The 16,939-nt window shown below is 45.4% G+C and overlaps 1 protein-coding gene across 1 annotated transcript in view; it reads left to right on the plus strand.

Annotated features, from left to right (window-relative positions):
- Positions 1-16,939, plus strand: part of LOC126336350 (uncharacterized) — a 474,839-nt gene that overhangs the window by 335,514 nt on the left and 122,386 nt on the right. Inside the window, exon 11 of the mRNA XM_049999936.1 lies at positions 10,159-10,341. Within this exon, the coding sequence (XP_049855893.1) occupies positions 10,159-10,341 (183 nt within the window). The remainder of the gene's footprint in view (positions 1-10,158; positions 10,342-16,939) is intronic.

Here is a 16,939-nt window from a genome sequence, read left to right on the forward strand (position 1 = left end):
CTCATATGGTAGAGCACTTGCTTGCAAAAGGCAAAGGTCTCGATATCGAGCCTCGGTCCGGCACACAGTTTTAATCTGGCAGGAAGCTGAAAACAAATCTGTTTATGCAGCCCGTAAATATAAGCACTGTCTTGTAGAATAATTCTACGCGGTTTGTACTGTTCCTGCCCGTTCTGCGGAATTTTCTTACCCTCTAAAAACCCATGCTTCGGACAGACCAAAACACAGTGGACTCTTGATGAACCAGTCCATTCGTAGAGGGCTCTAAAAAGGAATTACACAGTCATTTTTGTGACTTGGATTTTGGAAGCAAGACTACAGAAAAAAAACACTTTTTGCCTGGGTTTCACTAATTATTTATTTTTGGAACAGGTTTCCGGGTCCTGGCGTACTTTCAGGTGTTGAACCGAGTTGTTGTTTTCCCGTTTTACAGCGCGATATTTCGACGCCCGACCCAGCCGCCTTCTTCATATTCCTTGAGCTGCGTTACTACTTGTGATCGCTGCTTGTTCACCAAACAGATTGTATTTTTGGTGTCCACGGAGTGGGTATATTTAATAACATAGCTCGCACCAACTGAAGATGACAAGTGGTTCGGTCGCCGAAACGTAGAGTTTTTAGATCGAAACAATAACTGGGCTGAACAAACGGAAGTAAACCATCAATCAATCACGCAGAGAAAACCTGAGAGATCACATAGGGTAATTAGCTCGTCTAGAATTACGGGCAAAATGATGTGCACAATGATACAAATAAATCAAAAAAGCATAGTTTGCATAAATACAGGGTACAAACTCTAGCGATACATCGCCGAAAGGATATGGAACAAAACAGGTCTAATGAACTTACACTACTGGCCATTAAAATTGCTACACCTCGAAGATGACGTGCTACAGATGAAAAATTTAACCTACAGGAAGGAAATGCTGTGATATGCAAATGATTACTTTTTCAGTGAATTCACGCAAGGTTGGCGCCTGTGACGACACCTACAACGTGCTGACATGAGGAAAGTTTCAAACCGATTTCTCATACACAAACAGCAGTTGACCGGCGTTGCCTGGTGAAACGTTGTTGTGATGCCTCGTGTAAGGAGGAGAAATACGTACCATTACGTTTCCGACTTTGATAAAGGTCGAATTGTAGCCTATCACGATTGCGGTTTATCGTATCGCGACGTTTCTGCTCGCGCTGGTCGAGATCCAATGACTTTTAGCAGAATATGGAATAGTTGGGTTCAGGAGCGTAATACGGAACGCCGTGCTGGATCCCAACGGCCTCGTATCACTAGCAGTCGAGATGACAGGCATCTTATCCGCATGGCTGTAACGGATCGTGCTGCCACGTCTCTATCCCTGAGTCAACAGATGGGGACGTTTGCAAGACAACATCCATCTGCACGAACAGTTCGACGACGTTTGCAGCAGCATGGCTCGGAGGCCATGGCTGCGGTTACCCTTGACACTGCATCACAGACAGGAGCGCCTGCGATAGTGTACTCAACGAGGAACCTGGGAGCACGAATGGCAAAACGTCACTTTTTCGGATGAATCCAAGTCCTGTTTACTGCATCATGATGGTTGCCTCCATGTTTGGCGACATCGCGGTGAACGCAGATTGTAAGCGTGCATTCGTCATCGTCATACTGGCGTATCTCCCTGCGTGATGGTATGGGGTGGCATTGGTTACACGTCTCCGACACCTCTTGTTCGCATTGACGGAACTTTGAACAGTGGACTTTACGTTTCAGACGTGTTACGACCGGTGGCTCTACCCTACATTCGATCCCTACGAAACCCTACATTTCAGCTGGATAATGCACGACAGGATGTTGCACGTCCTGTACCGGCCTTTCTCGATACAGAAAATGTTCGATTCCTCCCCTTCCAGCACATTCTCCAGATATCTGACCAATTGAAAACGTCTGGTCAATGGTGGCCGATCAACTGGCTCTTCACAATACGCAAGTTACTACTCTTGATGAACTGTGGTATCGTGTTGAAGATGCATGGGCAGCTGTATCTATACATGCCATCCAAGCTCTTTTTGACTCAATGCCCAGGCGTATCAAGGCCGTTACTACGGGCACAGGTGGTTGTTCTGGGCACTGATTTCTCAGGATCTATGCACCGAAATTGCGTGAAAATGTAGTGACATGTCAGTTCTAGTATAATATATTTGTCCAATGAATACCCGTTTATCATCTGCATTTCTTCTTGGTGTAGCAACTTTAATGGCCAGTAGTGTAGGTCAGGAATTGCATGGTTTCCTGGCTAGAGGCCATTTGTTCAATCATACGTTGTTACAGAAACTGCGGTTTAATACGCGCTGTACCATGCAGTCACGGTTACAGTATGTGTTGAAAATAGTTTCCATGTGCCTCAACGCAAGGCTGTACTCGCCGTACCATGTTCAGTCTCACACGTCCGCATCGACCAAGCTGCATTCGAACAGTGTCAAAGCCGGCATGAAGACGCTGTTCCAGAATCTCCACATCTGGAATGGGCTCTGCGTATACGATACTTTTGAGATGGCCCCATAACCATAAATCGCACGGGTTGAGATCCGGTGAACGAGCAGGCTATGCAACTGGACGCCCTTGTCCGATCCATCGACAAGGGAAGACACGACTGAGATGCGGTTAACGGTGAAGTGAACTTGAGCATCATCACGTAGCAGCCACGTAACTCTTCGAATCATCAATGGCACTCCTTCCAGCACGGGAGGTAAAGTCACCCGCAAAAACGCCGATAGTTCTGGCTAGGCGACGTGAAAACCAAGACTGGTCCCAAGGTACGGTCTCCAGTTACCTCGGCCCACACGTTCCAGCAGCACCGATGCTGATGATTCGCTGGCACCATACTACCCTCTGGGATGATGATTATGTTTTTTTTGTGGGGCGCTCAAATCGATTAATCTCAAAAGATTGTGCACGGTGGAAAAAAATCATCCTGTGTAACAGCCTTTTCTACTCATCGCGTTGCAGTTATTTTTGAAGTAAGCACCGTCACAGCTTTGATTTCGATTTTCACATATTTATGAAGGGCCGTTGGTAGCTTTAAATATACATCTACACTTAACAAGCCACCTTACGATGTGTGGCAGAGGAACTTCTAATAACGCTATATTTTTCTACTTTCTCTGTTCCAATGACGAGTGGCGTGCGGAGCGAAAGAATGTCGCTGAAGCTTCGTATGAGCTCTAATTTCTCAGTTTTTCTAGTCATTATTTCTCTTCACTAGACACTTACGGTAGGAAGTAATTTCAACAGTACACCTCACCATGATGCACAACGCCTCTCTTGTACTGTCTGCCACTGGAGTTTGTTCAGCAGCTCCGTATGCTCTCGCGGCGAGTAAACGATGCCGTGGCGAAACGCGCCGCTCTTCATTGGATTCTCTCTTGCACTTCTATTAATTATACCTGGTAAGGATCCGAGATGGACGAATACTCGAGCATGTATTTTGTAAGCTACTACTTTCTTGGACGGTCTCCTCAAGATTCTGCTAGTGAATTTGAATCTGGCTTTGCTTGAATTTCTTTTATGTGGTCATTCCATTTCAGGTCTCTCCGAATGGTTACGCCCAGGTACTTTACAGTATATACTTTTTTCAATGATACGTCGTCAGTAGTGTAATTGAACAGTAATGGATCTATTCGCCTATTTAGGCGCAGCGTGTTACATTCAGAATCATTCGCCATTTCCTTCTCAAACCGTTAATTCACTGCTGATCATTCTGCGTATCGCTACAGTCCCCTGGGCTCGCAACCTTCTTATAGAAAACACCATCGCCCGTGGACATTCTCACGGAGCGCACCCCATCATCCATTAGTTCATTAGTATAATGTGTGTATAGTAGCCGGCTGGTGTGGCCGAGCGGTTCTAGGCGCTTCAGTCTGGAACCGCGTGACCGCTACGGTCGCAGGTTCGAATCTTGCCTCGGGCATGGATGTGTGTGATGTCCTTAGGATGGTTAGGTTTAAGTAGTTCTAAGTTCTAGGGGACTGATGACCATAGATGTTAAGTCCCATAGTGCTCAGAGCCATTTGTTTTTGTATATAGTAGTGCCCCTATAGCATTCCCATGGGGAACTCCCGAAATTACCTTCACATTTGTCGATTTTGTTCCACTAATAACGAAGTCTACATCTACAACTGTGTGACTACCATGTAGTTTACACTTAAGTTCTTGGAAGAGACTTCATCGAAACACTTTTACGATATTTCTCTACCGTTCCATTCACGAAGAACGCGCGGGAAAAATGAACACTTAAATCTTCCCGTGCGAGCTCTGATTTCTCAATTTTATTATGATGATAATATTTCCCTATACAGGGTGGTCCATTGATAGTGACCGGGCTAAATATCTCACGAAATGAGCGTCAAACGAAAAAACTACAATGAACGAAACTTGTCTAGCTTGAAGGGGGAAGCCAGATGGCGCTATGGTTGGCCGCTAGATGGCGCTGCCATAGGTCAAGCGGATATCAACTGCGTTTTTTTTAAATAGGAACCCCCATTTTTTATTACATATTCGTGTAATACGTAAAGAAATATGAATGTTTTAATTGGACCACTTTTTTCGCTTTGTGGTAGACGGCGCTGTAATAGTCACAAACGTATAAGTACGTGGTATCACGTAACATTCCGCCAGTGCGGACGGTATTTGGTTTGTGATACATTACCCGTGCAGAGGACTTGCACCTTAGTCCGTTCCCGGTTTTGACGCCTGTAGACTTTATGTGTGGGAAAAGCTGAAAGCCTCCGTCTATAATGACATACCAACTACATCCGATGATTCGTAATGACGAATTACGGTAGCCTGCTCGGGCATCTCTGCTGAAAAGCTAACACCGGTGTAGCAGTGCCGAGCGAGGTGGCGCAGTGGTTAGCATGCTGAATTCGCATTCGGGAGGACAACGGTTCAACCTCTTGTTCGGCCATCCTGATTTATGTTTTCCGTGATTTCTCTACATCGCTTCAGGCAAATGCTGGTTCCTTTGAAAGGACACGGAATGACCTCGATGTCGACGGTACGTTAAATACTAATATCCTTCTCCACGTGTCCAGCAGTCGTTCCATACCAGACTGGAAGCGTGCACAGCCGCTGCCGGTACTAATTTTGAACCTCTGAAGGTCAATTATCTCGTTACTGGTCAGAATCCGCATAACAATTGTATGCACTTATGTTTTTCTTTAGGGTGTGCTACCACAAGTATCTACAAGTGTGGGTGTGGGTGTGGGAGTCGTAAACGACTAGCACTAGAATTCTGTAACAAACACCACTGACATCCCACATTAGGCATTGTTCCATTTAAAAAGATACCTGTTTGCAAAAACGTGCACATTCTGAATGTTTTTACAATCTGTGTATTGGCCAACAGTACGATCCCCTGACTGCCAATCCGTTCTGTGAAAACCGCATATCAACGGCAAATTTCATTTTCGCGATATTTGTTTAAGGTGCTGCACCCTGTACATCGTAATTACTCTTGTTTTTGTTGTTGTTGTTGTTGTTGTTGTTGTACCGGTCTTAAGTCCAGAGACTGGTTTGATGCAGCTCTCCATGCTACTATATCCTGTGCAAGCCTCTTCGTCGCCGAATAACTACTGCAGCCTACATACTTCTGAATCTGCTCAGAGTATTCATCTCTTGGTCTGCCTCTACTATTTTTACACTTCACGCTGCCCTCCACTGCTAAATTGGTGATCCCTTGATGCACAACGTGTCATACCAACCGATCCCTCCTTCAAGTTGTGCCATAAATTTCTCTTCTACCCGATTGTATTAAGTACGTCCTCATTAGTTACGTGATCTACCCACCTAATCTTCAGCATTCTTTTGTAGTCCAACATTTCTGCAGCTTCTATTCTCTTCTTGTCTACACTTTATTGTCCATGTTTCACTTCCATACATGACTACACTCCATACGAATACTGTCAGAGAAGATTTCCTGACATTTAAATCTCTATTGGATGTGAATAAACTTCACTTCTTCAGAAACGCTTGTAACATCCCCTTAGAAAAATTGGAATGACAGTGCTGGTAAACCTCTTACGTTGTTTGATTTTCAAACAGCTGTGCAAAACTGAGCGTACTCTCTTCACTTATTCTGATCAACAGTAAGCTGACACACAATATTTTTTTTTGTTTTTAGCGCAACGCAATCTGACTTTCAATAATCTCTGCAAAAGAATGGCCGTGACTAACAATAACCTATACCTTTCATGAATCTCTTACCTCATAAAAATCTCCGTTACTCGAACTACTGCAATACAGCGCGCGCCAATACAGTCAGCTAAATAAAAGATTCTAACTACTGAAGGCACTAACTACTGATAGGCATAGTTACCAATGAAAGATTTTGATGGAGAACAAACAATGTATTTATCTTAATAGTGTTCAAAAGCCGCCGGCCGGAGAGGCCGTGCGGTTCTAGGTGCTACCATCTGGAACCGAGCGACCGCTACTGTCGCAGGTTCGAATCCTGCCTCAGGGATGGATGTGTGTGATGTCCTTAGGTTAGTTAGGTTTAATTAGCTCTAAGTTGTAGGCGACTTATGACCTCAGACGTTAAGTCGCATAGTGCTCAGAGCCATTTGTTCAAAAGCCATAATATATACGTCAGTTCACGAGATCCAGTCTTACAAATTTCCTTTTTATGACGGACACACGTCCAGATCGTCCGCTCTCAAAACTCTGCCATCTCTCTCCCCATATCCACCACTGCTGGCGGCTCACCTCCAACTGTTTAACGCTACGCGCTGTTCACATCCAACTGCCGAACACTACAATAGAGAATATTCCAACAATGCAAACCAGCCACAGACTGCACACAGCACAGTCATTGATTTTCATACAGAGTGCTACGTGGCGTTGCCAACATAAAAAAACCTAAACAACCTACTTACACGCTTTCCTTGCCATTGCCAGTCTACTACATTTTACATACTCTCTACTTCGACCTTCATATGTTATTCTGCTCCCCAGAGAGCAAAATTCGTTTACTACTTTAAGTGTCTCATTTCCTAATCTAACACCGTCAGCATCACCTCCTTTAATTCCATTATCTTTGTTTTGCTTTTATTGGTGTGCAGCTTATGTTCTCCTTTCAAGACACTGTCCATACGGCTCAATTGCTCTTCCAGAACCGTTGTCGTCGCTGACAGAACTACAATGTCGTCGGGAAACCTCAAAGTGTTTATTTCTTCTCCATTGATTTCAATTCCTACTCTAAATTTTTCTTTTCTTTTCCTTACTGTCTGCTTAATATACAGATAGAGTAATATCGGGAGTCGGCTGTAGTAGCCGAGCGGTTCTAGGCACTTGAGTCCGGAACCGCGCCGCTGCTACGGTCGCAGGTTCGAATCCTGCTTCGGGCATATATGTTCAAATGGCTGTGAGCACTATGGGACCTAACTGTTCTGGTCATCAGTTCCCTAGAACTTAGAACTACTTAACCCTAACTAACCTAAGGACATCACACACATCCATGCCCGAGGCAGGATTCGAACCAGCGACCGTAGCAGCAGAGCGGTTCCGGACTCAAGCACCTAGAACCACTCGGCTACTCCGGCCGGCAGGCATGGATGTGTGTGATGTCCGTAGGTTAGGTAGGTTTAAGTAGTTCTAGAAGAATCAATACGCTAAGAAGTGGGATACGGAAGTTCTAAGGAATGACGAGATACGTTTGAAGTTCTCTAACAGTATAGATACAGCAATAAGGAATAGCGCAGTAGGCAACACAGTTGAAGAAGAATGGATGTCTCTAAAAAGGGCCATCACAGAAGTTGGGAAGGAAAGCATAGGTACAAAGAAGGTAGCTGCGAAGAAACCATGGGTAACAGAAGAAATACTTCAATTGAGTGATGAAAGGAGGAAGTACAAACATGTTCCGGAAAATCAGGAATACAGAAATACAAGTCGCTGAGGAATGAAATAAATAGGTAGTGCAGGGAAGCTAAGACGAAATGGCTGCAGGAAAAAAGTGAAGACATCGAAAAAGATATGATTGTCGGAAGGACAGACTCAGCATACAGGAAAGTCAAAACAACCTTTGGTGACATTAAAAGCAACGATGGTAACATTAAGAGTGCAACGGGAATTCCACTGTTAAATGCAGAGGAGAGAGCAGATAGGTGGAAAGAATACATTGAAAGCCTCTATGAGGGTGAAGATTTGTCTGATGTGATAGAAGAAGAAACAGGAGTCGATTTAGAAGAGATAGCGGATCCAGTATTAGAATCGGAATTTAAAAGAGCTTTGGAGGACTTACGGTCAAATAAGGCAGAAGGGATAGATAACATTCCATCAGAATTTCTAAAATCATAAGGGGAAGTGGCAACAAAACGACTATTCACGTTGGTGTGTAGAATATATGAGTCTGGCGACATACCATCTGACTTTCGGAGCATCAGCCACACAATTCCGAAGACGGCAAGAGCTAACAAGTGCGAGAATTATCGCACTATCAGCTTAACAGGTCATGCATCGAAGCTGCTTACAAGAATAATATACAGATGAGTGGAAAAGAAAATTGAGAATGCGCTAGGTGACCATCAGTTTGGCTTTAGGAAAAGTAAAGGCACGAGAGAGGCAATTCTGACGTTACGGCTAATAATGGAAGCAAGGCTAAAGAAAAATCAAGACACGTTCATAGGATTTGTCGACCTGGAAAAAGCGTTCGACAATATAAAATGGTGCAAGCTGTTCGAGATTCTGAAAAAAGTAGGGGTAAGCTATAGGGATAGACGGGTCATATACAATATGTACAACAACCAAGAGGGAATAATAAGAGTGGACAATCAAGAACGAAGTGCTCGTATTAAGAAGGGAGTAAGACAAGGCTGTAGCCTTTCGCCTCTACTCTTCAATCTGCACATCGAGGAAGCAATGATGGAAATAAAAGAAAGGTTCAGGAGTGGAATTAAAATACAAGGTGAAAGGATATCAATGATACGATTCGCTGATGACATTGCTATCCTGAGTGAAAGTGAAGAAGAATTTAATGATATGCTGAACGGAACGAACAGTCTATTGAGTACACAGTATGGTTTGAGAGTAAATCGGAGAAAGACGAAGGTAATGAGAAGTAGCAGAAATGAGAACAGCGAGAAACTTAACATCAGGACTGATGGTCCCGAAGTCAATGAAGTTAAGGAATTCTGCTACCTAGGCAGTAAAATAACCAATGACGGACGGACCAAGGAGGACATCAAAAGCAGACTCGCTATGGCAAAAAAGGCATTTCTAGCCAAGACAAGTCTACTAATATTAAATACCGGCCTTAATTTGAGGAAGAAATTTCAGAGGATGTACGTCTGGAGTACAGCATTGTTTGGTAGTGAAACATGGACTGTGGGAAAACCGGAACAGAAGAGAATCGAAGCATTTGAGATGTGGTGCTATAGACGAATGTTGCAAATTAGGTGGACTGATAAGATAAGGAATGAGGAGGTTCTATGCAGAATCTGAGACGAAGGGAATATGTGGAAAACACTGATAAGGAGAAGGAACAGGATGATAGGACATCTGTTGAGACATGAGGGAATAACTTCCATGGTACTAGAGGGAGCTGTAGCGGGCAAAAACTGTAGAGGAAGACAGAGATTGGAATACGTCAAGCAAATAATTGAGGACGTAGTTTGCAAGTGCTACTCTGAGATGAAGAGGTTAGCACAGGAAAGGAATTCGTGGCGGGCCGCATCAAACCAGTCAGTAGACTGATGACCAAAATAAAAAGGTTCTAGGGGACTTATGACCTAGTGCGCAGAGCCAGTTGGACCATTTTTGAAGTAATTCGGGGATAGGCTGCAACCCTGTCTGACTCACATCTCAATCACTGCTTCCCTTTCATGCTCCTCGACGCTTGGAACTGCCATCTGGTTTCTGCACAAATTGTAAACAGTCTTTCGCTCCCTGTATTTTACACCCGCCACCTTCATAATTTGAAGGTATCGAACTAAAAAGGTCGATACCCACTGGGATGGTATGTTTCTTGTTATGTTATTGTATCGACTGCATTACACTCTACAATAGCTGTAATTATTTATCGGGTATTGTGCAGTAACTCGGTAGCGAGCAGGTGGAGTGCTGGTGGTGGATGTCAGTGCTGCTGCGTGTGTGTCTACTGACAGGTGGTGGTGTGCTGTTGCCAGGGACGTCCGGCGTGGACCTGTCGCGCTCTCTGCTCGCCGTGGCTGACCGGCTCAGCGAGCTGCGGGAGCCCGTTGGGGGCGCGGCCACCGTGCTGCTGCTGCTCTGCTACAGCTCCTCGCTGTCCGACGCCGACCTCCAGATGGCCGCCGACCAGCTCAGCGCCATCAACGCCTCCTTCCCGGGTGAGTGCCCGCACTGGTGCCCACCTCCTCAAATACACTGAAGAGCCAAAGAAACTGGCACACCTGCCCAATATCGTGTAGGGCCCCCGCGAGCATGCACAAGTGCCGCAAGGCTCGACTTATTATCTCGAGTAGTGCTGTGGGAAATTGACACCATGAATCCTGCGGGTCTGCCCATAAATCCGTAAGGGCACGAGGGTGTGGAGATCTCTTCTGAACAGCACGTTCCAAGGCATCCCATAGCAATTCTGGACGTATGGGGTGTCGCATTGTCCTACTGGAATTGCCCATTGGAATGCACAATGGGCTTCAATGGATGCAGGCGATCAGGCAGAATGCTTCCCTACGTGTCACCTGTCTGAGTTGCATGTAGACGCATCAGGCATCCCATACCACCCCAGCTTCACACGCTCCTCGCCATTCAGAGCCTCCACCAGCTTGAACAATACCCGTCTGACATGCAGGGTCTATGGATTCATGAAGTTGCCTCCATACCCGTACACATCCGTCCGCTCGATACAATTTGAAACGAGACTTGTCCGACCAGGCAACATGTTACCGGTCATCAATAGTCCAATGTCGGCGTTAACAGGCCCACTGATCAACGGTACACGAGTGCGCCTTCAACTCCGAAAGCCCATATTGATTATGTTTCATTGAATGGCTCGCACGATGATACTTTTTGAAGGCCCGGCACTGAAATCTGCAGCAATTTGCAGAAGGGTTGCACTTCAACACGTTGAACGATTCTGTTCAGTCATAGTTGATCCTGTTGTTGCAGGATCTTTTTCCAGCCGCACTGACGTCTGAGATGTGTTTTACCGGATTCCTGATATACACAGTAGATTCGTGAAATTCTCGTACGAGAAGATCCCCACTTCGTTGCTACCTGGTAGATGCTGTGTCGCATCGGCGCCGACCACAAAAACTTCAAACTAACTTAAAATCTAGATAACCTGCCAAAGTAGCAGCAGTAACCGATGTAACAACTGCGCCAGACACTTGCTGTCTTATAAAGGCGTTGGTGACCGCAGCGCCATATTCTGCCCGTTTACATATCTCTGTATTTGAATACGCATCCCTATAACAGTTTCAGTGTATATACACAGGTTGTCCCATTTACCTTGCTCAACCAAAATAACTTTTGTTCTGATGCGTCAAGTGAAAAATTGTTTCAACCAATGTTTTTTACATCATTTGGTAGTTCTTGCTGAGTGTATCCGTATTGGAGGGACGCGCAGAGGGTAAAAATCGCAGAGGGAGACCAAGAGATGAATACGCTAAGCAGATTCAGAAGGATTTAGGTTGAAGCAGGTGATGGGAGATGAAGAACCTTGCACAGGATAGAGTAGCATGGAGAGCTCATCAAGCCACTCTCTGGACTGGAGACCATAACAACATCAATGCGGAATGTTCCCATTGAATATGCCTCCAAAATTTGTATGTGACGTCATAAACATTGAGATGCGGAAAAAACTACTGTCAAAGAGTGTTTGATGATGAGGGCATTCAGCAACCTGCAAAAAAAAAAAAAAAAAAGAAAAAAAACAACTTTAAATATACTTTCCAACAATTTGTAAACATATTCTCTCTTGCACGTTCACAAAATAACGAAATGAAACAGTTTATCACCTACTAAATGTTTGTTATTCATGCAGTCAGACTTCAGCAACAAGGATGACGTTTCAATTTACTGTTTCTTTACTAGTAACTCCATTCGTTACCAATTTTGCAGACAGTATCCACATGTTCCTCTGAAGATACAGGCAAATTTATGTCACTGGTTTCAACTATATAATTGGAAATTGGTAAAACGAACGTAGTTAGAGTTTTGTTCCTTCAAGTAGAAGGTTTTGCATGGAGTCACATTAATGTGACAACCGCCATGTTCGATGTCATCTTGCAATAATGGCACTAGCAATGGAGGGTACTAAAACCGTGCCGAGGGGCAAGGAGAATAGTATTGCCGTTGGCGTAATGTGGAAACGGAGCGGTTTATCTGACGTCCAGAAGGGCACCATCATTGGTGCCAATGGTGGAAGCATTTCCGAAACGGCTAAGTTTGCAAACTGTTCGCGTGACGCCATGGTTAAAGTGTACCGTGCATGACAAAATGGGTTACCCAAAACCGGCGCCGAGTTAACTGTGGTGCACCACAGAAATAGCTGATGGGGGAATGAATGCTGTGGAAATGTGTACGGGTCAATAGACGTGCAACTGCTGAGCAGCTGACCGGCCAGATGAACTAAGGGCCTACCACCACTGTCTCCTCAATGACCGAACATTGCTGTGTATGAGTCTGCGCGCCAATCACGTGGCTGATTCACCCATGTTGACTGAGCCGTTGGCGGCTCAAATTCATGTCGCTTATTGCTTGTAATCTCATGTTTATGGTTTTGCTGCCTCCTTTCTTATTCGATTTACTGGCGTCACTAAGTTGCTGGCTTGCCTGCCCGTGAGTGGCAGCAGCAACGCTTATCCATAGAAGCACTGTCGTATCATCTTTGGAGCGGCTGCTAGTATTTCTGGGTCGTCGTGTGTCGGGAGTTGAGTCGGGATGGAGCAGCAGTGAGGTCCGGACAGCCATGATTCACCCGATCGTTGCCGACACACATGACTTCAGTGGGGACGACCCCTTGGCTGGTCGTTCTGTCGGTCCTCTCATAGGATCACCTGTATTTGGTGGCCGACCGCTTCTGGGTTCTTCGTGTCTGTCGACTTGTGATTCGTCTTTGTTGTTCCACAGTCACTGGTTTTAGTGTTGCTCGAGTTGTTTGAGGAAGTTGAAACGTCCCCTTAGAACAATTACACATGACTGTACTGAAACTGACACACAATATTTTTTAGCGCAACGCAATCTGCCTTTCAATAATCCCTACAAAAGAATGGACCTGACTAACATTAACCTATACCTTTCACAAATCACATACCTCACCAAAAATCTTCGTTACTCGAACTACTGCAATACAGCGAGCACCACAACTACCAGCTAAATAAAAGATTCAAATTACGGAAGGCACTAACTACTGATAGGCACAGTAAGCAAATGAAAGATTTTAATAGAGAACAAACAATGTATTTACCTTAATAGTCATAATATACATATCAGTTCATGACATCGATTCTTACAAATTTCAAAACTCCGCCATCTCTCTCCCCACGTCCACCACTTCTGGCGGCTCATCTCCAACTGCGCAGCGCTACGCGCTGTTAGCATCCAGCTGCCGCTGCCCAACACTACAATGGCAGACAACAATGCAAACCAGCCACAGACTGCACACGGCACAGCCAGTGGTTTTCATACAGAGCGCTACGTGGCGGTGGCGTTACCAAGAAAAAAACCTAAACAGCCTACTTACAAAGTGTTTTCGTGGAACCGTGTGTAGCTTTTGTGGTTTTGACTGAGTAGCTATTTTAATGCTGCCTGTGTGCTGCATGAGGTCGGTCGGTTGGGACAGAGCAGCGAGGAAGTCTCCGCGGCGCGAGGTCAGCCTGGGACCGCTGACGGCGTGCGCGCGCGGTCGGATTGTGAGGTGCTAGCTGCGACAGCTACAAAGTTCCTTGCCCACCGAATCTGGACACTGGAGTGATCAGTTAACCTGTTATGAAACCTCCTGTGACATCTCTTTGTTGATTCCCCGTTGTTGCTTCCTGGGCCGTTCCGGCTAACAGTGTGTTGGAGTCGGCGAAATTTTGCAGCCACCTTCCTGTATGGTCTTTAACAATTAATTTGGTTGCTACTTATCAGTGAAGTGCAGAAGTGGTATTTTCTGCCTTGTGGCCGTTATCGCCCCAGTTACCTGCCCTGATCGTTAGCGTAGTTTTTCGGCAGTGTGTTTTCCCTCGCCGTGTTGATGTTGTCCGGCACGCCGTGTAGTCCGACAGCCTTTTTGTTGTTTGTTCACATTTTTTTCTTAGACTGGTTATTGTGCCTTGGCTGTTTTTAGACACCAATTTTGAGGACGTAGTGCTGCTGGTATCTTCTTCCTCGGCTGCCGGTCGGAGTGGCCGAGCGGTTCTAGGCGCTACAGTCTGGAACCACGCGACCACTACGACCGCAGGTTCGAATCCTGCCTCGGGCATGGATGTGTGTGATGTCCTCAGGTTACTTAGGTTTAAGTAGTTCTAAGTTCTAGGGGACTGATGACCTCAGATGTTGTCCCATAGTGCTCAGAGCCATTTGAACCAATTGAACCTCGGCTAATACTTTCGGTAGTAGTGCCGTTGGTCGGCGGAAGGGAATTAATTAGGTTGTTGGTCGGTCCTTCAGCCGTTCCTGGGTTGGGTTGCCATCCGATTATTTAACCTTACTCTTTGCTGCCTGTCTCACCTCGCCTTACGTTAGAGCTACCACCTCAGGCCAACCCTTGGAACACTTCTGAGCACCACTGTTTTGTTGGTTTTAGATTTCGATTTTCATTTTAGTCTGAAGAACTGCGCGAGGCCTTCAGCTGTGTATTAATTTACTTCTTTTAATTTTAAAATAAGGCCTTCAGCCGACTTAAAATAAAACTTGAAGATTGATTTGTTTAAAAACTAAATTTTGAATGTTTGTTCTATCCAAAATTCTTGTTATCCAGACCTTAAGCCCTGAGTTGTTCAATGTCTAGTGTGTGGCTTTCGGCTGAGCTTTTATGTGAAATATTTTTAAGGTAAGGTATTCAGCTGTCTTAAATTAAAATGTGATGATGCATTTGTCTAAAACGAATTCTTCTTACGAATCTTGCTCTATCTGAAATTCGTGTTATCCAGGCCCTAAGTTCTGAGTTGTTCAAAGTCTTTAGTGTGGCCTTCAGCCCCATGTATGCTTAAAGCAGTTTTTTATAACTTGTGTTCAGCCCATCAGCCGTTATTGTTTTTGGGCCTTCAGTCCAGGAGGTGTCTCAAGTTATCTTAACTAGACTCTCAGCCATATTGTTTTATTTTGATCCTTTTAAGGCAATGTGTAATTAAGTGGTTCTTAGGAAAATAAAAGTGTCTGTGTTTTGTGCAACTGGCAGTAACTGATAACGGCCCCGTCCACAATCTTAACCTGATCTGTTCTATCCTGTGACACCAGATTTCAACTGGTCGCAGAGCGTGGTTATGATTGGCTACAACAGTTGAAATTTACACGCCAGTGTCGCAGCTGGACGTCCACTGAGTGCCGACAGCTGACCTTGTCATGTGATGAATCACATTTTTTCCTTCATCGGCTGTTGATGTCTACAGCGTGAAACGTCTGAAAACGAAAGTGCTGCAAGAATCGTCGGGGGGGTTCCACGACAGAGGAGGGAGCATTATGGTCTGGGGAATGCTCCCTAGGAATTTTCTGGGCGATCTCTTCATTTTAGAAGGCACAATGCGTCGACTCTCGCGGACCACGTCCACAGCTACGTGCCGTTTGTTTTCCCTCGGCACGATGGTACTCTGCCAGCAGGAAAATGGAACGTGTCACACGGCTCGCTGTGTGCGTGCGTGGTTCTAACAGCACCAGAAGGAGTTCACCGTACTCTTCTGGCCACCACTTCCACAGGTTTAAACCCAGTCGAGAATGTGTGGAACTAACTCGATGGGGCTACTCACGTCATTGATCCTCACCCGAGAAACCTGGCGCACCTCGCCACAGCGCTGGAGTCGGCATGGCTCCAGATCCCTGTCGCTACCTTCCAGAACTTCACTGACTCTTCCTGCACGGCTCGCAACTGTCTGCACTGCAGAAGGAGGATTATTTAAGTTTTTGTCGGGAGGTCACTTAGATGTGGTCGGACTGGACACATGCTTAAGGGCAAATTTTTAACACTACTCATTTGTAATGACACGTTTGATGCCATTTTTACGTGCAAGTTCCATTTTTTAAGGAATCTGGGTGGTGGAGCTATTTGTTGTATATCTATACTACTCAAGCTATTGGCCTTGCAAATAGTATCGGTGGCAGGTTCATGGGGCAGTCCTGTAGTCGCAAACTCGTTTCTGGGATCGCTTAGTCTCCCTATTGCCGACGCGAAGCACAGATAACGCTGACCAGACACCTGGAGGTCACCTGTTGATGACTGATCGTACACAGATCTCGTGCTGTTCGCGGGGCTAACATAAAACGTCTGTATGAAAACTGAGTCCCGTTTTTGATGGTGAAATCTGATTTGTTCGGCCGCATCATGGTTATTCCCCGACGTTTCCACCCCGACGCTGAATGCCAGAACAAAAAAAATCATAATTTATTAGGTCTACAACTTTGCTTCCGTCGTTTTTTCTCGAAGTTGTGAAAGACTTATAAAAAAATAAAGATTCATAGTATTGGCCATCGTTGGCCCTACATTCTCCCATCTTTCGGATAGCATACGAATCCCGTGGCCGGAGTCGCCGTGCGGTTCTAGGCGCTTCAGTCTGGAACCGCGTGACCGCTACGGTCGCAGGTTCGAATCCTGCCTCGGGCATGGATGTGTGTGATGTCCTAGGTTAGTTAGGTTTAAGTAGTTCTATGTTCTATGGGACTGATAACCACATATGTTAAGTCCCATACTGCTCAGAGGCATTTGAACCATTTTTTTGAATCCCGTGGCGGAAGAACTGGGCGTCTTTTGTGGGGATCCATGAATCGATTCAATTTTGCACTTGT

The sequence above is a fragment of the Schistocerca gregaria genome, chromosome 2 (assembly GCF_023897955.1).
Source record: "Schistocerca gregaria isolate iqSchGreg1 chromosome 2, iqSchGreg1.2, whole genome shotgun sequence".
NCBI classification, from domain to species: Eukaryota; Metazoa; Arthropoda; class Insecta; order Orthoptera; family Acrididae; genus Schistocerca; species Schistocerca gregaria.